This window comes from Nyctereutes procyonoides, unplaced genomic scaffold (assembly GCF_905146905.1).
Source record: "Nyctereutes procyonoides isolate TBG_1078 unplaced genomic scaffold, NYPRO_anot_genome, whole genome shotgun sequence".
Taxonomy (NCBI): domain Eukaryota; kingdom Metazoa; phylum Chordata; class Mammalia; order Carnivora; family Canidae; genus Nyctereutes; species Nyctereutes procyonoides.
This window is the reverse complement of record NW_026575047.1, coordinates 36,525,146-36,551,553: the sequence shown is the minus strand read 5'-3', so window position 1 is coordinate 36,551,553 and position 26,408 is coordinate 36,525,146. Positions and strand designations below refer to the sequence as shown.

Sequence of the window (26,408 nt, the reverse complement as noted above, 5' to 3'; positions counted from 1 at the left end):
TACATTTTTTTTTTCTTGCCCAGTACTTTGGCTAGTCTCCCTAATGATCTTAAATCAAATGGTGGTAATTAACATTCCATCATTTCCTTATTTAAGTAGCAGTTTTTCTAATATTTAAGCATAAAGTATATTAATCATATTACTGACATTCTTTTTTAAGTAGGCTCCATGCCTAATGTGGAGCCCGACATAGGGCTTGAACTCACAACCCCAAGATCAAAACCAGAGCTGAGATCAAGAGTCAGATGCTTAACTGAATGAGCCACTCAGGGACCCCATTACTGGCATTTTAAAATCACATTACAAACATTTATTTTATAATATTTACAGAGAGTTTTTTTTTTAAAAAATCAGGAGTAGCCTGTGAATTATACCAAGTACTGGAAAACTAGAGGTGATATAATTTTTATACCTTAATATGATAAATTACATGAATGTATTTCCTAATTTTGAATCATACTAGCATTTCATGGGTGAACTCCATTATGATACAATACATAATTATTTAAGTTTACCACTGGATTCTCTTTCAAATATTTTATTTAGGACTTGGGTACTAAATAGATAGCAACATTGGAATGTGTTTTTTCCCTGAAATTTGTGTTATGAAAATTATCAAGCATGCAAAGAAGTTGAAAATATAACAATTAACTATTCTACATCCTCGACTTAGATTCAGTTGTTTACATTTAGCTATATTTGTTTAACTAGTTATCTAGCTATCCATCCATTCAACTAGCTAACTGAACCTAATGAAAATTAGTTACAGACATTACAGTTACTTATAAATATATTATCACTCCCCTAAAAATAAGGAACTTGTTCTTAATAATACCATCTCATTATTATATTTGAAAAATATTTATCATGTTAAAATATTATCTGATATCCAAGCCTTTTATAAATTTCTCATATTGTCCCAATAATATCTTTTATAGTTTTTTTGTCCCTTGATCCAAAGATCATTTATTGTATTTAGTAGTTCTGTGTTTGTAATTTCTCTTTTTAGACCACTTTTTTTCATGATACTGAGTTTTGAAAGAGTTCATCCCAGTCGTCTTACAGAATTTCCCATATTCTGGATTTGCCTGATAGTCATTTAATCTGTTGATCTCCCTCATGTATCTCCTGTAAACCAAACAGTGAGGGCTGCAGCTTGATTAAAATTGGAGGAACATATCAATATGATACTGTGTGGTTTACATTGCATCATATTGGGAAGCCCATGATATCAGCCTGTCCCAATATTAGTAATTCTGAGTTTGATCACTTTTCTAAGGTGGTGACATAGATCCATGTTTCCCAGTAAGAAATCTTCAGGATATTCTCTTGACAAGGTATAAATATTCCATCTTGCAACCATTTTATACACCATGAGTCTAGCATCCACTGTTGATCCTTGCTTGAAATAGTACTTACACTGGGGGTTGGTTACAAATGGCGATGTTCTAACCCTGTCATTACATCTACATTTACTTGCAGACATTCTTTTGTTTTTTATTTTGTATATATTTTTTACTAGAGTTTGATTTGCCAACATATAGCATAAAACCCAGTGTTCATCCCGTCAAGTGTCCCCCTCAGTGCCCATCACCCAGTCACCCCATCCCCCCTGCCCACCTCCCCTTCCTCTACCCCTTTTTCGTTTCCCAGAGTTAGGAGTCTCTCATGTTCTGCAGACATCCTTTTGTAAAGAAGACCCCCCTTCCTATTTTTCATTTCTCACTCTGCATTCAGGAATTTTTATTTATTCAGTGTTTTATAATATTATAGGCAATATTCATTTGGGGTCTCAAATTGTCCAAAATGTGTCCAGTGGAAGTACTTTAAACTGACTCCTTTTGACATAATTCCATCAGATTTTAAACACTGCCTTGGTTTCTAAAAGGCTTACCTGGAGTTTTTCCCTCCTCCAGACCTTTTCTTTTTATTGGGAAATGGTATTTAAAGCCCAAGAAGTAAAATAAATAGATAGATGATAGATAGATAGATGATAGATAGATAGATAGATAGATTATAGATAGATAGATAGATAGATAGATAGATAGATAGATAGATAGATAAATCCCAAGATGTAAGTAATACTTATTGTTCCTGGGTAATCTTGCTTTCAGGCCCTTTTCATTGCAGAGAATTTTGAAAATATAGACTGCAGAAAAAGTGAAACTCTCCCACCTGTGGGCCTATTTAAAGTTTACTTTTATGGTTTCTTTATTTTTTATCAACTTTACTTTTATTTTTCCAGTTTTATTGAGATATAATTGACATACAACACTATCAATTTAGGGTGTATAGAATAATGACATATGTATATATTGCAAAATGATTACAATAAGTTTATTTATTTACAATAAGTTTAGTTAATAGCAATCACTTCATATAATTATGAAAAGAAATTTTGCCTTGTGATGAGAATTTTTAGAATCTATTCTTTTAGCCACTTTCAAAATGTACCATACAGCATTTTTTAAAAAAATAAATGTATTTTTTATTGGTGTTCGATTTGCCAACATATAGAATAACACCCAGTGCTCATCCCATCAAGTGCCCCCCTCAGTGCCCATCACCCAGTCACCGCCCCAGCCCACCTCCCTTTCTACCACCCCTAGTTCGTTTCCCAGAGTTAGGAGTCTCTCATGTTCTGTCTCCTTTTCTGATACTTCCCACTCATTTTTTCTCCTTTCCCCTTTATTCCCTTTCACTATTTTTTATATTCCCCAAATGAATGAGACCATATAATGTTTGTCCTTCTCCGATTGACTTATTTCACTCAGCATAATACCCTCCAGTTCCATCCACGTTGAAGCAAATGGTGGGTATTTGTTGTTTCTAATGGCTGAGGAATATTCCATTGTATACAGAGACCACATCTTCATCCATTCATCTTTCGATGGACACCAAGGCTCCTTCCACAGTTTGGCTATTGTGGACACTGCTGCTATAAACATAGGGTGCAGATGTCCCGGTGTTTCACTGCATCTGACCATACAGCAGTGTTAACAATAGTCACTACCAGGATTTTATTAGAGAGTTCTGAGCAAGATTTCGGAAGCAAATTTTCAGATATTTATAATGTGCTGCTTTGCTATTTATTTATTATTTTAAAATTTAGTGTAGTTGACACACAATGTTATACTAATTTTAGGTATACAACATAGTGATTTGATAAGTTTTTATTACTTTTAAATTTAAGTATTTCTTGACAGAGAAGTCAGAAGAAAATTAAAAGTCAAAAAGTTGTCTATACTCTGTGTGATTCATCAATATAGTATTTTTTGACTCTTCCACCTAAAATAATACCAATGAAGTGCATATTTTTGGTTATTGTCCTTAATGTGTTGGCCAGCCTCAACTTATTAAGAATTGTGGTCACTCTGACTCTACTTGGAGATTCTTGTCACCTTCTAATATTATAAATGCCATCTTAAAATCTGAAGTCATTGGACAATTAACTGAGCAATTTTTAAAAATAACATTGTAGAATAAAATCAATACATTTTTATTATATAAAATTTGGAAATTACAGAAAATTCACAACAAACACATAAAAATCATTCGTATTCCTAAACCTTAGAGAAGCACTAGTGACACAATGGTGTATGTGTCTATGGATATACATGCTATATTTAATATCCTAAATAGTATTTGTCACATCACACTGTACTGTAGACCTACTTTTATGTTGGTATATGTAGAGTGCCTCTGTCTTTCTGATGAATATGTCAACATTTACATAACAAACCATTCGTAAATGTTTGTGTGGTTTCCAATGTCCATCATTATTTCAAAAATGCTGCAGTGAATGTTGTAAATAATTGTGATTTTATGTATGTAAAATATGTTAAACATCTATCTTTGCACAATTGAAAGATTGTTTCTGTAGGAAAAGTTCTTAAAAAGTCCATTGTAGCATCAACTGGGAGGCATATTAAAATTTTTGGTTGATATTGCCAAATTGCCTTTCACAAACATGTCACCAATTACACTCCCACTCATAGTTTTAGCACCTGTCTGTTTTCTCCAGTTTTTCCAATGTGGGGTGTTGTTGGTCTTTGTAGTTGCTAAAAGAATAGATTAAAACTTTTAGGTATATTTTTATTATATTAATTTCCCACAACTTTGGGCATTTTCTTAAATTTAGGAGTTATTTGTAATTAATTTTCTATGAAATACCTTCTCATATATTATATCCTTCAAGAACGGAAAGATGTATCTTTCAATTAATAGGTATTTTCTCTTATTTTTTCCTTTCCTTTCTATAGATTTTGCTTCATATACTTTAGTACTACCATCTAAAGCATCTATGAAGGTCATGATAGCTGAATTATTTCCTATATTATTATGAAGTGATCTTCCTTTTTAAATGTATTTTGCCTTGAGTTAAACTTTGGCAATCATATATGACTCCTGTTTTATTTTTTGTATGTATTTGCCTAGAGTATAAGTTTAAATCTAAGACCTTTATTCTTCTAAATTAAGATTATTTTAAAAACATTACAAAGCCATTATTACATCTAAAAATTAACAGTAATCTCCTAATGTTGTCAAACATCCAGTCTATGTTCATTTTTCTTAGATCATCTGATAAATATTATCTTATAGTTTACTTGCTCAGGTTAAATATGGTTTCCTTTAGTTCTTTGAGCATATTTAATATAGCTTATTTAAAACTTTTGTCTAAAATTTCAACTCTGGGCTTACTCAGAGATAGTTTCTCTTGGTTGCTTTTATTTTTCCTGCATACAAGCCATACTTTCTTGTTCTGTTGTAGGTCTTGTAACTTTTTGTTGAAAACTGGACATTTTAGATATAATGTTGCATATCTGGAAATCAACCCCCCCCCAAAGACCAGAGTTTGTTGTTTGTTGCTCCTGTTTGTTTAGTGACTTCTTTTGAGCTAGTTTTGTAAAGTCTTTGTCACCTGTAGCTTCTGAATGCTCAGTTCATTTAGTGGTCAGCTAATGATTGGATAGAAACTTAAAATATCTAAAATCCAAAAGTCTTGCTGAGGGGTTCTGTGTGCATGTTGAGGCACAGTTCAGCACTCAACCAGGAAGTTGATAACTCTGTTATAGCCTCCATTTCCTGCTTATTGCAAAGTCTCAAGGTCAGCCAGAGGTGAGAATTTAGGGCCTTCTCAGGTCTTTTCTGAGTATACACACAGCCCTCCATATATGTGTGGACTTCTAGATTCCCAGGGGTATATTGGAGCTTTTCAAAGTCCCCTGTGGACACCTCTATTCTCCAGCTTTTCCTTTTAAGCTATTTGGACAGCTCATTGTTTTCTTCAACTCTTATCTACCACTTTGGACAGCCTCAATGTTAAACAGTTGCCTCTGATTGTTTTGGACAAGTGCCCCTCAGGAAAAGGATATTTGCACTGGGCAAGCTCCTAGATAGGTAAAATAAAGACAGCTTTGTGAGTGAAGTCTTCCAAGGAATCATCATTCAGGTTAAATAATGATAGTTGAAAATTGGGGTTTTGAAGGAGCTCCAACTATAATCTGCCCCTATAGCATCTTCCAGGCTGCTGATTTTCACAATGACTATGGGATGTTGGTTTTCAAGCTTACAGCAGAAGCTGAGAATGGGGGATATGGGACTAGACAATTTAAAATGCCATAAAATTTGTTCTTACCCAGTATTTTTCTTGAATAAATTCTGCCCAGATTGCTGCTTTGGAGATATGACTATTCAGGTCTTTTGCCCATTTAAATTTTTTTTTTGTTTATTTGTTTGTTTTTGCAATTGAGTTGCATGAGTTTGTTATAAAGTTTGGATATTAACCCCTTATCAGGTACATGGTTTGCAAATATATTTTCCCATTCCGTAGGTTGCCTTTTCACTTTGTTGATGGCTTCTTTTGCTATGAAAAAGCTTTTTAGTTTGATGTAGTCCCTTTTGTTTATATTTTATTTTGTTGCGTGTGCTTTGCGTGTCAAATTAAAAAATCATTACCAAGATGCATGTCAAGGAGGATGTAGTCCTGTGTTTTCTTCTAAGAGTTTCATGGTTTCAGATCTTACACTTGAGTCTTTAATCCATTTCAAGTTAATTTTTGTGAGTGGTGTAAAATATGGATCCAGTTTCATTCTTTTAAGTGTGAAAATCCAATTATTTTAGCATATTTATTAAAGAGACTGTCTTTTCTCCATTGAGTATTCTTCGCTCCCTTGTCAAATACTACTTGACTGTATGTACTTGGGTTTATTTCTGAGCTGTTGATACTTCTCCATTGAAGTCTTCTCCAATGGTCTATTTTTTTGTTATGACATACCATACTGTTTTATTAAATAATATTTATTTATTTGAGAGAGAGGGAGTAAGAGAGCATGGGGGGAGAGGCAGAGGGAGAGAGAATCTTAAGCAGACTCTCTGCTGAGCACAGAGCCCAGTGGGGACAGGGAGCTTGATCTCATAATCCTGTGATCACTCCTGAGCTGAAACCAAGAGTTGGACACTCAGACGACTTTGCCACCCAGGTGCCCCAACATACCATAATGTTTTAGTAACTGAGTTTTTTAAAGTATAGCTTGAAAATAGGAAGTTTGATGCCTCCTGCTTTGTTCTTCCTTCTCAGAATTTCTTTGACTATTTGGGGTCTTTTCTGGTTCCATGTAAATTTTAGGAATATTTTTCATACTTCTGTAAAAAATGCTAGTGGAATCTTAATAGGGATTGGATCAAATCTGTAGATGGCCTTTGGTAGTAATGACATTTTAACAATATTAATTCTTCCAATCTATGAACATAAGATACCCTTACTTTTATATGTATCTTCTTCAGTTTCTTTCATTCCTGTCTTGCAGTTTTCAGAGATTTTTCACTTCCTTAGTTAAATTTATTCCTAATATTATTTTTGATGCTATTGTAAACGGCATCAATTTCTTTATTTTTTTCCAGAAGATTTATTTTTGGTGTACAGAAATGCTGCTGATTTTTGTATGTTAATTGTATGTTAAATCTTTGGGATTTTTGATATGGGTGATTCATGAACAGCAATGGGTTTGAACTGTATGGATCCACTTATATGTGGATTTTTATTTTTGATAAATACAGTCCAGTACTATAAATGTATTTTCTCTTCCCTATGACTTTCTTGAAAACATTTTTTCTTTAGCTTACTTTATTGTAAGAATACAATGTATAATGCTTATACAAAATATGTATTCATCAACTGTTTATGTTATATGTAAGGCTTCTGATCATTAGCAGGCTAGTGGCAGTTAAGTTTTAGGGGAAGTTATATGCAGATTTTTGATGGCATGAGTGGTTGATGCTCTTATGCATTGTTCAAGGGGCAATTTTATGCAAAATCATGTCATTTGTAGAGACAATTTTACTTCTTTTCCAATTCTGATACCTTTTATTTCTTTTTCTTGCTTTACTGCTCTATCTAGGACTTCCAGTACTGTGCTGAATAGAAGAGGTGAGAATGGGCATCTTTGTCTTGTTCCTGTTCTTAGAGGAAAAGCTTTCAACCTTTTACCATTGAGTATGATGCTAGCTGTGGGCTTGTCATATATTGCCTTTAATATATTGTAGTATGTTCCTTCTATGCCTAATTTGCTAAGATGTTTTTTTTTTATATATAATGAGTGGATGTTAAAATTTGTCAAATGCTTTTTCTGTTTGTATTGAGATAATCATAGGATTCTTTTCTTTCATTTTATTAATGTGATGTAGCACATTGATTGATTTGTGTATGTTGAACCATTCTTGTATCCTGTGAAAATAAATCCCACTTTGTTATGGTGAATGATTATTTTAATGTGCTGCTGAGTTTGGCTTGCTGATATTTTTTTTGAGAATTTTTGCATCTATATTCATCAGGGGTATTGGCCTGTAATCGATTTTTTCTTCTTGAAGTTTTATTTGACAGCCTACAAATAATGGTATTTAAAAGTGTTTCTTTCTAACATATATTCCTATAAATTATTTATTTTCTAATTACATTGACTGGGATAAGGATCTCCAGAAAAGTGTGGAAAAGATGGTGGTAATAATCCTTGTTTTATTACTATGATGCAAGTAATTCTGATGTTTCACCATAAAATCTGCTCATGGCTTTTGATTCTTTATCAAATTGAGGATATTTCTTTCTATTGTATCCCTAGCTTTAATAGGAATCTTATCATATGCTGAATTATATCAGACACATTTTTATATTCATTTAAATGATCATGATGTGCACCTTCTTTGATATGTTGATATAACCAGTTACATTAATAAGTTTTATGTTAAGTCAGTAATTCATTTTTAGGATATATTCTGTTTCCTCATGATGTATAATTCTTATGATAGAATTCTGGAATTAATTTGCTTTTATTTTATTTATTGTTTTTATACATCCATAGTCATAATTAAGATGTGGTTCATGTGTTTATTTTTGTGCTATGTTTGGTTTGAGTATCTGAATTATTTTAGTTACATTAACAAGGACCTTTCAGTCTTCTTTTTATGCACTTACCTGTTTACTTGAGGTTTTGCAAACTCTCCCAGTAAAACTTCTGGGCCCTGGTCCTTTTTTTTCACTTTCTATCTTTTTTTTTGTAAAAAATGTTTTTAGCTTTTTAATACTGCATTTGAAAAGTAACTCATCACTACATTGTCACTATACAAAACTAAAAATATAGAACTATGTTCTTCTTCACTCATTCCTGGAACTTTCATTTCTTTCCCTAGAGGTAACCAGTGTCAAAGGCTTAGTGAAAACTCTTCCATGAATTTAAAAAATTAAAAAATTAAAATTGCAGTCTGTTATTTACTAACATGTACTTGCACAGTGCTATGCATTTTCATATTATGTGTATACACTGTTATTCTATGCATTTACACACAATATGATGTATTATATATTGTATATATTGCTATAGATAACATAAATGAAAATGCAATACTTAAACACGTACTTCACAATGAGTTTATACCTCATGCATTTTTAATGTGGTAAAATATACATAACATACAATTTACCATGTTAATAATTTTTAAGTTCAGTAGCATTAAATACATTCACATTGGTATACAACCATTACCACAATCTGTCTCTAGCTTTTTTTGTCTTGTAAAACTGAAAGTCGATACCAACTAAACAAACAAGAACTCTCCATTGTCTCCTACCTCTATCACTGTTCTACTTTGTGTCTCTGTGAACTTTACTACTCATACAAATGGAATTATACAGTATTTATCCTTTTGTGATGGACTTATTTCACTTAGCATAACATCTTCATGGTTCGTCCATGTTATATAGCGTGTCTCAGAATTGTCCCTTTTTACAGCTTAATAATATTCCATTGTATGTATGTACCACATAATAGCTTTCCACTCTGTTGATTGACACTTGGGTTGCTTCCACCTTTCGACTATTGTAAATAATGCTTTGAACACGGGTGTACAAATATCTGTTTGAATCCCTGCTTTCAATTCTTTTGGGTATAAACTCAGATGTGGAATTGATGAATCATATGGTAATTCTGTATATAATATTTTGAGGAACTGTTTTCCATAGTGGCTGAACAATTTTATATATTCTCACCAGTGGTTCACAGCATTCCAATTTTTCCTCATTCTGAGGATTATTTTCTGTTGTTTTTTTTTTTTTAATAATGGCTAGCCTAATGGATGTGAAATAGGATCTCATTATTATGTTTTTGATTTGCATTTCTCTGAAGACTAGTGATGTTCAGAATGTTTTTATGCACTTATTGACCATTTGTATATTCTGTTTAGAGAAATGTCTGTTTAAGTCCTTTGCCCATTTTTACTTTGGATCATTTGTTTGTTGTTATTGTTGAGTTGTACAAGTTCTTTATATGTTCTGGATATTCACCCTTTATCTGATATGTGATTTGTAAATATTTTCTCCCATTCCATAGGTTGCTTTTTTATTCTGCTGAGTATCCTGTGATGCACAAAAGTTTGTGATGTAGTCTAGTTTATTTATTTTTTTCACTTGTTGCCTGTGCTTTTGGTGTTATATCCAAGAAATAATTGCCTATATATATTATCTTTTAACTTCCTTTTTTATTCATCAGTACATATGTTAGCTTTCTTTCCACATCAAGTCTATAGTTTCTTATCATTACTTTTATCACTAGTAAAGTATTTCTTAATATAGGTAGATCATTGTTTCATCTTTCCCACAATGATGGACATTTAAATAGTGTTCATTGTCTTGTTTTGTTTATTGCATGTATGTATGTTAGGAACAAACAGAAAATATGGAAAGAATTATTATCCATGTGTTAGAAGTGATGATCTCTGTGTAGCAAGATTAGAAAGTTTTATTTTCTCTTCTTGCTTATTTGCATTTTAAAATTTTCAATAGTAAACAGATATTTTCATCTAATAAAAACTTACAGATAAGTCAGCAAACAGTAACATCCTTTGATCCAACAATTTCACCCAATAATTTATCCAAAAAAATTGTTCTCTATAAGTTAAACCAACAAAAACATCTGCTTGATGTAATCCATATTACTGATAATATGCTAATACCATTTAGAAACAGGCTTAATGTTCAAATCAAGGACTACTTGAGTAAAATTCTATATATGAGCCTTGACTAGTTAGTAAATAGGTTAGACTTTGTGAGCCATGTTGTCTTGGTTACAACTACTCAACTCTACCTTCATGTAGGGTAAAGCAGCCTTAAGTGAATGGGTGTTGCCAGACTCATCCTGAGGGACCTACTTTGACCCACCCCCATCAAAGCAGGTGGATGAGGGATTAAGGCAGATGAGGTGGTAGGCCAGTGCATTCATTTCAAACTTTTCTTTAATGTTTTACTTTAATGCATTAAAATGAAATTATGAGTAGTATGAATATGCCTTATAAACACTAGGTGCTTTCCAGAGATTTCTTGACTGTAAGATGGAAGTGTAGTTAAAAAGCCCTTTGCAAATGCCTCCGGTTTTTATTTACTTACTTATCTTGATAGGCCTTTTGTGCACAAGTTTTACATTTGCCTTGCATTCTTTCCTAGGGGAAGAAAATGTAATTGCTGTTCCTCTGGGAAGTCGAAGTGTAAGAATTACAGTGAAAGGACCAGCACATCTTTGTAAGTACAATTTAATCCTAACATATTTTTAATTCCTGATAGTTTATTTAGCCAAAAAAAAAAAAGCCCTTTCTTTGTGTTAATGAGTAGATAGGAAAATATCTCAAGGATTTTGCTGACCACTCTGAAATCATCTATATCACTAGGGAATGATCAATACCTTGAACTTGTCTATTCTCATGCCCCAGTGTTTGGAAATAAATCAATTCGGGATTAACCTCCTCATGGGAGAGGAAATCAGGTTGTATGGGAAATAAACTATTTTTGTGTGGAGAGCAGAATAGGGTTCAAGAGTTTTCTAGAGATTTCAAAAGTGTGGGACAAAAGAAATTTTTTTTGAAACACCAAACCATATCAGTGATTATAGCTGAAAAGTATAAGCTTTGTTGCCAGCACATCACAACTTCAGGCACAGGGGCAGCAAAAAGAAATACTGGTTTCCCAGAATATTGAGTTTGAAATGATAGAAGATTGCCACTATATTGTTTCTTTGGCCAAAGTCAGATGGCATCTCTTCTTTGTTTTTGGTCTCTTAGGACCTAATAGAACAGGAAATAACAGAGTTTGTCTGCTTCTTTCCCAAGGTCTTCTTGTGGCCAGAGACAGGACTTTCTTAGTCTCTTTCAGGGGAGAATGCGTCTCTGCCAAGACTGGCTCCCTGGCCTTGAGGAAGCTTACTGAGTTCAGCCGTCTCTTTCCATAAAAGTACAAAACAATACTTATAACTATTTTAAAGCTATACAAATCAAGGTCTACTGGATCAAAGTGCTACATAGTTTGCCTTTTATTTTTTCCTGAGCCATCATCCTAGATTTTTGACTCATACAATTTTCTCTGGGCAACAAACATCTTGTGTCTTTGGTAAATTTTAAGTGTGTGTGTGTGTGGGTGTGTGGGTGTGTGCATGCATGGGCATGTATGTGTGTGTGTATTTGCATATGTTGAATTCAGTAGTAATATTCCAACTAGAAATATTGTTTAAGAAAAGTCTATGTCGGGAACCCTGGGTGGCGCAGCAGTTTAGCGCCTGCCTTTGGCCCAGGGTGCGATCCTGGAGACCTGGGATCGAATCCCACGTTGGGCTCCCAGTGCATGGAGCCTGCTTCTCCCTCTGCCTATGTCTCTGCCTCTCTCTCTCTCTCTCTCTGTGTGTGTGTGTGTGACTATCATAAATGAATAAAAATTTAAAAAAAAATTAAAAAAAAGAAAAGTCTATGTCAAAATGTTTAAGTAAAAATGTTTAAGATCACCAACAATGTAGATAAAAATCTTTTTTAAAAAAGATTTTATTTATTTATTCAGGAGAGACAGAGAGAGAGAGAGGCAGAGGCAGAGGCAGAGGCAGAGGGAGAGGGAGAAGCAGGCTCCATGCAGGGAGCCTGATCCCAGAACCCCAGGATCACACCCTGAGCTGAAGGCAGACACTCAACTGCTGAGCCACCCAGGCACCCCAGTAGATTAAAATCTTGAAAAAACAAGAAATTCTGTAATATATTATTATTGCAATTAGAAAAGCAAGAGAAAATCTTGCTTCCAATATCCAAAGATATTGGAGCTATAAGGGTGAATGACTGTTTGAAAGTCTTTTTTTTTTAACCCTTAACTTTATTTTATCAATTATGATTAAAAGGGTGTGACCAATTTTTTTAAACTAAAATACTAAAATCTTTACAATCCTAAAATGGTCACTGTATTCAAGGATTTCTTAGTAAGGAAACATCAAAACATTTTCTAAGCTTTTTTAAATGGCTTAAAGCCTATAGCTCTTGATGAGAGTAAATCTTCATCCTTGTAAATGTGAACTGTATTTTTGAAAAGAGGTAAAAGATTATTCAGGTCCAAATTTTGTGAATCATTTGAAGGATTGTATTGGAATATACAGTTTGGGATTCAGAAGTACAAGGTGATGAATATTAATAGTAGAGTTACTCATAATAACCATGAAGTAAAAATAATCCAAATGTCCATCAGCTGATGGATGGATAAATAAAATGTGGCATATGTAGAATATTATTTAGCTATAACAGAGAATGAAGCCCTGACACATGCTACCACATGGATGGCCCTTGAAAACGCAAAGCTGAGTGAAAGAAGCCAGTTGCAAAAGGCCACATATGATTCCATTTATATAAAATGTCCAGAATAAGCGAATCTATGGAGATAGAAGGTGGATTGGTGGTTGTCTGGGGCTGGGGGACGTCGGGTTGATGGGGACATGAGGGCATGACTGCTAGTGGGTATAGTTTCTTTTGGGGATGACAAAAATATTCTAAACTTAGATCATGGTGATGTTTTCACAACTCTGTGAATATACTGAAATTGTTAAACTATGTTATAAATGGGTGAATTTCATGGCATGTGAATTTTATGGCATATCAAAGGGATGTTTAAAAAATATTCAGTGACTGGACCTAATTTTCTCATGATGCTAATGGCAATTCCCAAAACTTCAGCTCCAAAAATAGGTTTGTAAGTTGCAAAACCAGAATAAGTAGACAGTAAACAGAATAAGCAAAGATGAATACTTGGAGGCAGAATATTCATTTACATGCAAATATGTTCTGGCATATTAAACATAACTTTAGATTTCAAAACTGGCACTGCTCCAAGAACAAGGCTCAGAAACATTCCCATTTCTCCAAAGGTGACAGAACCATTGCTTGGAATATTTCTCCTCTAAACCATCTTGCAGTTGGCTCTGGGAGGGTTTCTGAAAGTTACCCTTCTCTGCTGATGAATAGAACTGGCTTCACTTACAAAGGATTTACAAAGGATTAGTTAACATTTCTGAACACCTAAATATAGAAGTGGTTTTATTTTCTTGATTTATACAACTGTTTTCTTAATTTTTTATTTGAAACAAAGATATATTCCTGAAATAAAGGTTACTTTGCTGTAATAAATCATTTTTAAGGTCTGTATTAACTACAACCCTCCAAAAGTCTATATCATGAAGCACTGGGAATACCCAACAATGGTAAGATCACTTTCTGGAATGGCTGTCTTATCTGTTTGCCTAGAGTTGTTTAGATCCTCAATTTCCAGTCCTGTCACACACCTGGACCCAGCATTATCCCAACTACATAGTTCCAAATTTCTCTAAAACTTCAAAAATGGAAGCAATAAGAAGATTCCGGCAAAAGAGATTTTATTGTAGCAAAACTTCAGCGTTAAATGTGTTTCACTAACAGTAGACTTGAGAAGCCAAGATGCCATACACTGAAAACCTCCATTATTGATAGGAAGAATCATTTATGTTGTTGTTGTTTTGTCCTCTAAAGTCCTGTTGATGATCACACATTGACATATACAGCTGACCCTTGAACAATGTGGGGGTTAGGGGCACCAACTGCTATACAGTGGAGAATATGTGTAACACTTTGGACTCCCCCCAGAACTTAACTGCTAACAGCCTGCTATTGAGCAGAAGGCTTGTTGACAACATAAGCGGTTGACACATTTTTTATATTATTTGTATTAGATATAGTAATCTTACAATAAAGTAAGCTAGAGAGAAGGGAATCTGATTAAGTCATAAGGAAGAGAAAATACATCTACAGTACTGGACTGTATTTAGGAAGGATATCCCTGTATCTGTGCATCTGCAGAGTTCAAATCCATGTTGTTCGAAGGGTCAACTCTAAAAACATAAACATAGATGCATAATGACCAAAGGACACGGATGTTGGATGATGTGCCCATGTGCTGTAAAATACCACACTCTAAGCCTAAGTTGGTGTATTTATAACTGACTTACCTGTGCTGAACATTCCTTACATTTACCTAATGATACTTTTATGGCCTTAGAATGTAAGGAGACCTTTTGGGGATGGTGAGCAGGAGGCTGTCTCTTTTGAAGGAAGCCTGGACTGGTACTTCTCTGTACACACCCTTCCCTCTAGAAGCAGCAAAAGCTTTCATCATCTTTAAAGATGGGATGGACCTTTAAATATTTAAAGGCACCATTATAGACTTGAGTTGTGAAGATTTGGGAGATTTAGGAGGATTCTGACTTCTGATTCTACTTTTATCTGGTCGAGGCCACATACTATGTCTTTCTTGACCGTACTCTGCGACCCCCCCACCATTTACCATTTTAAGGCTGAAGAGGGGAAAGAAATTGGCAGTGGACAGCAGAGATGTGCTTCCCACAGTGGTGGGTATTTTAATAGACTTTTTTGGGGCTCCACCCAGCATGAGCTCTCTTGCTGCAGAACCACAGAGGGGAAAGGGAAAGCTCTGAGAGTTCAAGGACCATGTGTGTGCAAGTCTCACGAGCCATGAATTATATATTAGCATGACATAGGGCTGCAGTCAAATACAGTGGAATGCTAGAAATTAACAAAACTTAAAATAAAATGTGTATTTATAAGTCAGTGCATCATCTGTATTGTTGGTTTTTACAAACCCTTATTCTGTTATTTATTTTAAGAGGCATAGTCACTAAGGGGAGGCAGATTTGCCATCAGCAAAAATGACAACTTTTGAAAAACTACATTGACCTCCATATCACCTGGGGATCCATCACAGTTACTTTGTCAATGCAATGATCAAAGTCGTTTGTATCAATGAACTCTACCCTCATAAGATCACTTCCCCTGTCTTTATTCGCCCATTTCTTGACTCAGTTAGAGGTCAGAGCACCTGCCTTCTACCTTCTATGTATGCAAATGGTGTTTGTGACCTTTAGAGCTGGAAGCCTTTTGAAAGAATCGCAGTGAAGACACTTTATCATAAGCATATGGTTCAGTGGAGGAAAAGAGTGGCTTGGATAATTCACATGCACTTGACAACTGACTTTGCTGCTTGAGTTCTCATGTCCTAGCCATTAAAGGTCTTGGGTGCTGTCCAATGGAATAGACTTGACACCAAAAGACAAAACACCAGGACCAGACTAACAGAAATGCTGGCCTTTGGTTTTAGAGGGTAGCTGTCCTACTAATCTTCCCTTCCTCCCTGATTCTCCAGATTCTAATACCCCTGCTGTCTGCAGCCCGATGGCACTCGGACGCTGGGGTCCAGAAGGCTAGCACCGTGCTGAAACCATCACTACCCCAGCACAGCACATCACTTGAACTTAGTAAACTCATTTCAGGCTGAACCTCCATCTAGAAGCTTGGTGTTTTACAGGCCTTCCACAAGGATGGATTTTGTCCAGCTTCACTCTGTGTTGCGATATTGCCGGAATGCTCACTCTATCTTCTCCTCTACTTTAGAGGGATAATCCACTCAGGGTAGGACCTTCTTACCATCTCTAGTTTCCCACCTCATTTTTACTGACAGCTCACTTTATAACACTCAGTTTTATATCTTCATTGGAACTAGGAAATGAATTTAATCTCGCACTTTCCAAAAACCTACTGCGGTCATGGAGATCAGGGCCAACGTGGTTGGGGTTTTGTGTGCCTGAGAGTAGCCAGCAGTATTCTTCGACCGCTAATGACTCCTGCAGATCAAGGAGCTCATGTCCAGCCTTTGAATTTTCCCAGAAAAGTTCCCAGCCTGCCTGTCAGGCATAATCAGGGATGTCTCCTAATGCCTGTTATACAGTCTGTCTAGGGAACTTGGATTCCTGCAGATGCTCCAGGGGCAGAGGCAAATCAAAGGAAAACAGCCAAGCACAACCGCATGCAGATTGCAGCCCCCAGTGCCAAATGGTTTTGTTATGTTTTATCCCCTTTCCTAGGGTTCGGGTTCTGTTGTGTCCTTTGTTCAAGGTGGTCAAAGAACCACTGAATATCTGCAAATCAAGTGTAGGTTTCAGAACAGAAGAGGACCTGCGAGTTTGTCTGCTCTGACTTCACATTTTAGAAATGAGACAGTGAAAACCCAAGGCTTAGAGATAGAGTTGGGGTCAGAAATTGCAGATGCCCCAGCCCCTAGCTGTGCCTTTTTTTTTTAATTGACAAAAATTGCCCCTCTCAACCTCAGACCAGGTCCACCAAGTTATAGTGATATTTATCAAATGAAAGGAGGAAAAAAGGTGAGGAATGAAAAATCATTTAAATAAAGTAGAAATGCTATTTTGGTCCAACTGTTGACATTTTTCTGTAGGAGTTCTAAAAGCCCTTCTGTTCATATAAAGTTTATGTGAAGAGGTAACATGCAGGACAAAGATCTTTGTGGTGATGTAACAGTTCTGTATCTCGGCCATGGTGATGTGTGATAGAAGACGGCATAGGAATGCACACCTTGCCCCGATGTCAATTTCCTGCTGTTGATGTTATACTCTAGTGACATAAGACGTAACCATACCTCTGGGTAAAACTGGATAAACAGTGCATAGGACCTCTGCTATTTCGGCAACTTCCTGCGAATCTATGATTATTTCAATACGAAAAGTTTATGTTTTTAAAAAAGCAAGTTCAAAATTCATGGCAGTTTTGTCTAAATAAAAGACCATGCTTAAGATCTTCTCGGTTAGATGAAATGAGTAACCTGTCTTTACCTTGAGTAATAGCAGTATTATGAAAAAGTATGAAGAAAGAGACATTTTCTCTTTCCCCTTATTGTAGAAATGGCTCCAAAGAGTTGAATAGACCTAACTGGACCTAACCAATTTTTAGTTGTGGACAACTAAAAGGCTTACATATGTATTCCACCGATCTGAGTCAATGTCAACTAAGTGAATATACTGATATTGTGTTGATATCATATGCTGATATTTGTGATGAATTATATTTTGAAATAGAATACTTTGAAGACAGTCCTCTCACTTAAATTCTCTTTTTAAATTTTAGTTATTGAATCAAAAACACTTCAAGGAAGCAAAAGAGAACACAGCTTTAACAGCCCAGGAGTTTTTGTCATAGAAAATACCACAGTTGAATTTCAGAAGGGCTCAGAAAGGCAGACTTTTAAGATTCCAGGACCTCTGATGGCTGATTTCATCTTCAAGGTAGGATGGGACTCTTCGTCAGTGCCCTGCATCTGAAGCTCAGCACATCTTGAATTTTTAAAAAATTGAGTTTGTTCAGCAGGACGTCATCAGTAATTATTTCTGTGCAGAGCATGTACTATTAATTTCTCCATCGTGGCAGTGGATTCCTAAAAAATGGTTCATCTCTCTCTCTAGTGTCTGCTCCTTAACCCCACTAGTTAAGAAACAAACTTCACTTTTATAGGGGTGAGCTTGCTTTTGCATTTGTAGATTCCCACTGTATTCACTTGTAAACCTTTAGATGGTGAAAATGGTCCCTGGTTAAATGCTCCACGTCTGAAACGGGTGCTGTGCCACTGTGCATGCTCTCTCTCTCCTTGCAGAGGACAGCAGAGAAGACAGAGGCTCGTCCTTTCCTTCCTTCTTCATTTCCTCAGTTGTGTCTCATTACGCGTGCTTGTCGGGCATGGTCATAAGGGACTCCTCTAAGAAGTCTTCTTGAGCATAACCATGGGCCTGTGTCCCTCTCTGGGTGAATCAGGGTGCATCCTTCCTCACTCAGAGGATACGAAAGGTACTGGGCAATATATTTCTAAGGTGACACAGTGTGATACTTCTTCTGATAAAATTCAAAATACCTGATACATGAAAAAAGGAAAGGGTGTTTCAGTGGGTGGTTTTGTCCCATCCCTTTTTGGAGACCCATTCTGAATGGAAATGGAGGAAAACAAGTAGCCCTGATCTCCAGGAGTTGCTTTACCTATACAAAGACCCAGTGCCTTCAAAAAGAACTGTGTGTTCCGTATATTAACTTGTCAAAGAATGTTTCTGATTGAAGACACATGTCCCGTGCTCCACGTTCTGCCTACGGTGGGACCAGCCAAGTGTTGAGGGCACAGTGTTGTTGCTTTGAAATTTTGAGTTTTAAATGGTCAACATTTAAAAATCAAGGATTGTAACATAAAAATGCCAGGCTTCCCTCCCTGCCCCCCACTCCTCTTTAAAAATGGGAAGATCTGACTACTAGCTTACCCTTGTTTGTAGCAATAGTTGGCGGCAGCTGGATACCGGTGGCTTTCCCATCAGGGCACACTGTTTCATTTGCCTTCATCCACACTGCTCCCTGTTGTGTTCCCAGCATTGAAGGCACAAGTGCCAGTTCATAGTTGGAGAGAGTGTCGTTCACATTACCTGCCATTCATAGACGCTTATGTGACTTCTGTGTCAGACCCTTAAAGCATCAACCCAGTGTTGTTCTTGGACAATAGCATTGTAAAAGGCTTTTGGGAAGCCATAACTGTAATCCGTCTTTCCTTCTGTTCTCTCATTGTTAGGCATATGTTCTGTACTTGTTTTGCTCTCTTAGGGTTTTCCCATTTGGTTTCCAAGTAATAAAACACACACACACACACACACACACGCATGCACACATGCACACAGGCACCATAGTTTTTTCTTGTGCTCTTTTCATTTCTCCTTAGACAACCTGAGTTCTTCTCAAGTCAACTTGGAGATCTCTGCATAGGAGTTGTTAATAAAATGATGGACTGGGAGGAATAGCCACAAAGATGACCATTTCAAGATATTGTTTGGTTGCAGTATCAGCATGGAAAGCATATTGTTTATTGATACCATACATAAAAACATACATACACATAAACTGTGTATTTCTGTAGGTGTGTGTGTGTATACATTTTTTAAGATTTGAGAGGATATACCCCAAACTGAAAACATGAAAACACAATGCTTCTTTTTAGAGGGGATAGGTGCTATGGGGAGTGATCTTGGCTTAGATCATTTAGAATACTCCAATACTTAAAACAATTCTTAAAGAGAAGAATACAATCACATATCACTTGCATAATTAAAAATTATTTTACACCTTCTTGTCTAAATTACATGTCCACTTCTTACTAGGATACATTTCAGTAGCACCTTGCTCAAGTCCAAATTAGTGTTGTTTTCTTCTCCACTCTGGGTTCTGTTTTCCTCAGATTTTATAAACAATTCTGGGCTTTAATTTCAACCTCTGGGAAGCTTTTGATCTCTCTTAACTGAAAGGTTTCAAAAATATATATCCATCAGAGAAGGTGTTACACACAACTGTCTGACTCACGCATAACTAGAGCCTGGTTTTCGTGCCTACAGCCGTTTGCTTTCCCAAATGTGGTGTGCACTTGGTGGGAGAGAATTTGGCAAAATCAGACACTGTGATGAAGCAAGAATGACTCTGATGTTGTTTTTTCCCTGACTTATAAGCTTGTCCAAATAATGTGGGTTTCTAGGAAATAGACTTTTCCAACTTACTTTTTCTTTTTTTTTTCTTTTTTCTTCTTTTTTTCTTGGAGCACCATAGTATTCCCCAGCCTGTGTTCTTGCTAAGGTAGGGAGCTCTACTTCCACTCATGTGTTTACGACTCATCACACAATCAAGTAATGGCTGTACTTTGAGTGAGAGGTAAAAAGTGCATATAAGGTCGCTGATGATGGTCAGCCATGTGTTTCGCTGTTTCTTTATCCATTCGAATCAACCAAGAGCAGTTGGTCTAAAAACAGAACACCTGGCTTCAACCTGATGATGCAGAATGGAGACCAGCTCTGCCCACCCAGTGCCAAGGTAGCACAGTCATCGGCATACCAAGGGATACTGAGGCACACTCTTTCATATGGTCTTAGATAAGACCTTACTTCATGGACTTTTAATAAACAGACCATTGAAAAACACTGTATTCTGACATCATGAGTAACTTCTGAAGACATCAGTGGGATGCTAGATTCGTTTGTGGTTATTGTTCAGATTGTAAAGCCTATCAATCACTGCACCAGTGAGACCAAAAAAAATTTTTTTTCTACTTTTTCAGAAGCTATGTTTTCATGATTGGACCATTCTTGAAAATTGCACTTTTCCCCCCAGTAGGTTTCTCATTATATATCCTTTCCCGAATGATGTGTTTCTCATGGATGACCTTTGTCACAGCACATGGTATTTTGCATTAGAGCCCCTGAAGTATTCTTATTTGGCTTTTTAAATGTGTGTATGTTGCCACCAGGTAGCAGTAGAGAGTCCCAATCAAATACTTCATGCAGAATGCCCTGTGCATTGGAGGGTCTGCAAGTAGAGGCTTGTGAATATCGATTTTAAGTGTTTGCCCACGAGAACAAAATGAAATGGCTTTGGTAAAGACATCTCTTTCCGTAGTTCACTATTTTTAATGGTGCTGGTAGCTTTCCGTCTCTTTGACAACATATCCATCTTACGGGAGAGAATGAAGTTCCTCTTCCTCATGGTCTGAAATCTTCCTTTGTGTTCTAGATGTCTCTTGTCTTTCTCCCCGCCAGATATTTTGTGTATCTGTAGGAAAATGTTTTCTTTTTTTTTTAATAAATTAATTTTTATTGGTGTTCAATTTACCAACATACAGAATAACACCCAGTGCTCATCCCGTCAAGTGTCCCCCTCAGTGCCCATCACCCATTACCCCCACCCCCCGCCCTCCTCCCCTTCCACCACCCCTAGTTCGTTTCCCAGAGTTAGGAGTCTTTATGTTCTGTCTCCCTTTCTGATAGGAAAATGTTTTCTGATTGCTCTTCCCACTCATGTTCAGTGAGGCAAGTCTTGCCTCAGTTTCCCCTAGGTCCATGTTCTGTTTTGTCCTTACACAATCTCTTTTCTTTCTGGGTGGTTACAATAGCACATCTGACTGAGGCAGGGATGTGAGGATTTGAAACTTCCTGCTTTCCTTTATCTCAGAGAATGGATTCTCGCCTTGTAATGTGCTGCAGACAGTGACTACATGTATACATTCACAGGTATTTCAAAACACAGCAAGACATAGTTTTGAGGGCTGGTGCCTGTGTCAGTTTCCTGAGGCCACAGGAAAGTACCCTCAACTGGCTTCCATGATAGACAGTCGCATACTCACAGCTCTGGAGGCTGGAAGTCCACCATCAAGGTGTGGGCAGGACTGGCTCCTTCTGAGGGCAGAGGGGGAGTCTGTTCCATGCCTCCCTCTGCCCCCCTCAGGCCTTCTCCCTCTGCCGTGACACCGTCTTTGGCTGGGGCCCGCCGGTCTAAATATCTCTTTTTATAAGGACCCCAGCCTTAGTGGATTGGACTCACCCTAATAACCTCAGTTACCTTGACTGGATCTGCAATGACCCGACTTCTAATAAAGATCATGTGCTGAGGGACCGTGGGTTAAAATGTGAGCATATCTCTTGGCGGTGGCAGGGTGGTGGTGGTGGGGGGAGAACAGGATTAAACCCATACCAATGCCTAATAGAAAAGAAAATTTACCTATTTCATTGTGCCTCTCAATCCGAATTCCCTTCAACCTGAGAGTTTGCTGCTAATCACAGAGGCAGAGACTTTCGAAGTGTCACTCCATATTTGCTGTCATGTGGTCTGTTGAGGGGAGTTTTTCAGGGAAAGTTCAAATACTGCCCTAGTAGTTCTCAGAATTCACAGCTAAATTATATGTGTAAACCATAAATACACACATTTATGTTCAACTTTTTATTATTAAGGTAAGATCTTTTCTTCCCTTCTTCTTTGTCCCTTTCTCCTCCTTCTTCCTTAGTTTGGACTTTTGTCTTGAGAATCAGAATTATGGAGAGAAATTAGGCTATTTCTAAATTGATTCAGCTTCTAGAAATGTCAGGAGCCAAGCTTGGAGACTAAATCTAAGTGTGTCTTCTTCGGTATAGAGGGGATGCCCATTCCCCCATCATGCGGAGCCTTGGGCTTTGTGTCCTCAGCACCCTGTGGTCAGGAGTGTACCCCATAATGAGGGGGGTCCCACAAGGATGTGTGAGGACACAGGCAGGAGGAGGCAAGGCAAAGAGACACATGTCATGACTGCAGTCACTCTCTGAAGCAGGGAAGAATATTAACTAGGTTTCACAGCAAAGGCAGAAAAGGAGCTTTTGGTCCACTTTTCATCTAGAACCCCAAGAGGAAGATGCCTTGTGGAGTACCTGCTTCCATCAGCAACAACCTGGGCAAGCTACCTCGGAATGAAATTGGCTTTAGGTTTGTGAAGAGTTGAGGCACAGATTGAGTTCAGCTGTCTGGAGGCTCCCTCAGCCCCCAAGTGGCATGGAAGGTATCTGGAAAATTCTCTGTGCTCTTAGCTGGCCATGCTTGGAGGGGCTGACACAGTGAGGGTAGAATGACTCTGTAGCTGAGGGATGAAGGTAGAGTCACCTCACCTGATAGGGCATTACCTGAAGAGATGCAGTGTTATATGTCAGCTTCTAAAAAGGTAAATTGGCGGGCAGGGGGTTGGGGTGACTGGGTGATGGGTACTGAGGGGGGCACTTGGCGGGATGAGCACTGGGTGTTATGCTGTATGTTGGCAGATTGAACTCCAATAAAAAAAAAGAAAAAGGTAAATTGGCTTATAATTGCCCTGCATTTGGAGTAGAAGGCTAACATGCAGAGAAGACAAAGTCCAGAAGCCCAATAGGACTTTTTATTTCTTATGAACCTTTCCAGTAAGGAAATTTTTTTTTCAAGAGCTCCACAACAGACCCTTTATCACCTCTCGTTGACAAGACTTGGGTCATGTGCTTGCTCTAAACCATTCCCTGGGTGTTAGTCCTTCTGGGTTCTTCAGGAAGCAGATGCCAAGACAGGATTAGATATGCAAGACATTTAGGAGCAGCATGCCCACAAGGGACAGGCAAGATGGAGCCGAGAGAGGCCAGGAGGGCTGTCCAGCTATATGGAAGATCTGACCACAAGCAGAGGAGAGAGGGAAGGAAGGACAGTTGGGTGGGAGCATCTCAGATTGGAGAGCAGTTCTAGAGAATTCAGCAAGGCTGCAGGAGAGTCTCTGAGCCAGAGTCATCTTATCACATGACACAGTGTCTCCTGGGAAATGGCCAGTCTCCGACCCCCTGGGTGGGAGCAGCCCACAGCGAGCTTGACTTGGGATGGGCACTACCGATCAGTTATGCTCTGCAGTTGTGTGAGCAACAGGCACGATCACTTCGGGCCCCACACCTGGCAAGGCAGCTGTGCCCACTATGATCACGTGGGACAATCAGGCGTTAGCTAAGACACATGGGGGAGGCATGAGCACCGGAACAAAAGTGAGCCTTTGGCAGGATGGGGAAGGGAAGTGAATATTGGTCAGCAATTAAGTGCATCTGCTCCGATAAGGTCATCTCTTTATGGAAAACATCTGGGTTTAATGCCTTTTCTTTCTTTTTCTTCCTCTTCTCTTTCTTTTTGGGGATAGTGGGTGGGACTCAGAAAACCATTTCAGCCCCTCTTAGGCTTATTGATTTATTTAGGGTTCTATTGTTAAGCCAGTTTTGGAATTTGTATTTTGCTAGAGAAGTATCCAGTTCATCTAATTCTTTCAAACTTTTCAAACGTAATCATAGTATTGCCTTACCATTAAAAAAAAAAATCTCACTGTACTTGTAAGTAACTATGTCTCTTCCACTGGCTCCTTGTCTAATTTTTGTTTCATTCAGACCCTCCAAAGATTTGTCTCTGAGACATATAAAAACCAGATTTTTGTCTTTTTAACTCCAAGTTTGAAAAGTATGTGATTTATATAAATTTTAATTTTTTCTTTCCTTTATCTTCACATGGGTTTATTTTGGTGTTGTATTTTTAGTTTCTAGAGCTCAATTCTTAATTCATTTTATCGTCAACCTTTTTTCCCCTCTGTTACATGTATTTAGGGCAATCAGTTTTGCCATACAAAAGCTCTTAATTTTGTTGTAGTGTAAGCTATCAACTTTTAACTTTATGTTTAGACAATTTATATTTGTGTGTTAGGAAATTTTTGTCTCATTCAGGGTCATGAAACTATTCTGTGTTTTCTTCTAGAAGCCTTATTGTTTTACCTGTTGTATTATGAGCTATAATCCACCCAGAGTTGATTTTGCACACGTTGTGAAGTAGAATCAATATCTTTTTCCACATGACTATTCAGTTGACCCAGTGCCATTTGGTGAAAAGACAGACCTTTCCCCATTTGTCTTAAATCCCAAACTGTATGTGTGTGGATCTGTTTCTGGACTCTATTCTGTTTCATTGATCTGTGTAGTACCATCATAACTTAATAACCTTAGTATTAAAGCAAGTCTTGATATTTGCTAGTGTAAGTTTTCCCACTTTGTTCTTGAAGATAATCTTTGATATTATTGACTCTTTGCATTTCCATAGCAACTTTTAAGTATGCCTATCAATTTTTATAACATTCTTTTGGATTTTGATGGGAATTGCACTCAATCTATATGTCAACTTGGAGAGACCTGAAAACTTTCCAATACCAAATTTTTCAATCCATAAATATGGTATATCCATCCATTTATTTAAAAATTCTCTCATGTTTCTAATTTTTAATGTTTATGTCATATTTTTTGTAAATTTATTCCCAGTTTGTTATTTTGATGTTATTATAAATGGCATTTTTTTTCACTTTCTGTTTATTTGCCACTTATGGAAGTCTTGATTTTTTGTATATTGGCATTCTATTTTTACTATATTAACTTATTAATACTAATAATTAATATATTCTTTTGTAGTAGGTATATAAACAATTATGACACCTACAAATATGGTAATTTTGTTTCTTCTTTTCTAATCTTGTATATTTTATTTATTTTTCTTGCTACATTGTACCACTTAGGATATTTGATATGATATTGAAGAGTATTAGTTGACAGAAGCTATGTTTGTCATGCTTCTCATTTCAGGGGCAATGGACCCTGTAATTCCCCATCATGTATAATGTTTGCTAAGAATTTTTGATAACTATGTTATCTAATGAAAGAAACTTTTTTTGGATAACTTTTTTATCCAATGAAAGAAACTTTTTCTAATTTGCTTCAATTGTCATAAATAAATGTGGAATTTTATCAAATGCTTTTTCTACATTTTTTGGAGTGATCATATGTTTTTTCCTTCATATATTGGGTTGTTTTTTCCCTTCAGTATACTGAATTATGTTGATTTCTAAGTGTTAAACCCATATTATCTTCCTGTAGTAAACTTCACTTCGTCTTTATCATTATTATATTTTATTAGTATTTATTATTTCATTATTAATAAAAAGTTATCCTTTTATGTATCACTGAGTATAATTTTAAATTATTTTATTTATGATATTTTTGGTAGCTATGTCCAGGAGAAGTTTTTTTTTTCTTGTAATGTATTCATGTCAAGTCTTGGTATTAATTTACACTGTCTTTATAAAACAAGTTTAGAGTGTTTTCTGAGTTCTTATTCTCTGCAATAGTATGTATAAAACTCGTGGTATGTCTTCTTTAAATATTTGGAAATACTCAGCAGGAAATTCTCAGAAGTGTGTGTTTGGGGTCTTTAAAATATATAGAACTACTCAGAGTTTTAGTTTCCTTTTATGTCAGTTTTGTTTCATGGACTTTGTCTATAGGTGTACCTCATTTTATTGCAGTTGGTAGATACTGTATTTTTTACAA

At 36.6% G+C, this 26,408-nt stretch overlaps 1 protein-coding gene across 2 annotated transcripts in view; it reads left to right on the top strand.

Annotated features, from left to right (window-relative positions):
• Positions 1-26,408, top strand: part of ADAMTSL3 (ADAMTS like 3) — a 339,164-nt gene that overhangs the window by 163,889 nt on the left and 148,867 nt on the right. For both annotated transcript variants that reach the window (XM_055326615.1, XM_055326614.1), the window contains exons 8-9: positions 10,991-11,065; positions 17,806-17,963. In XM_055326615.1, coding sequence (XP_055182590.1) covers positions 10,991-11,065; positions 17,806-17,963 — 233 coding nt within the window. The remainder of the gene's footprint in view (positions 1-10,990; positions 11,066-17,805; positions 17,964-26,408) is intronic.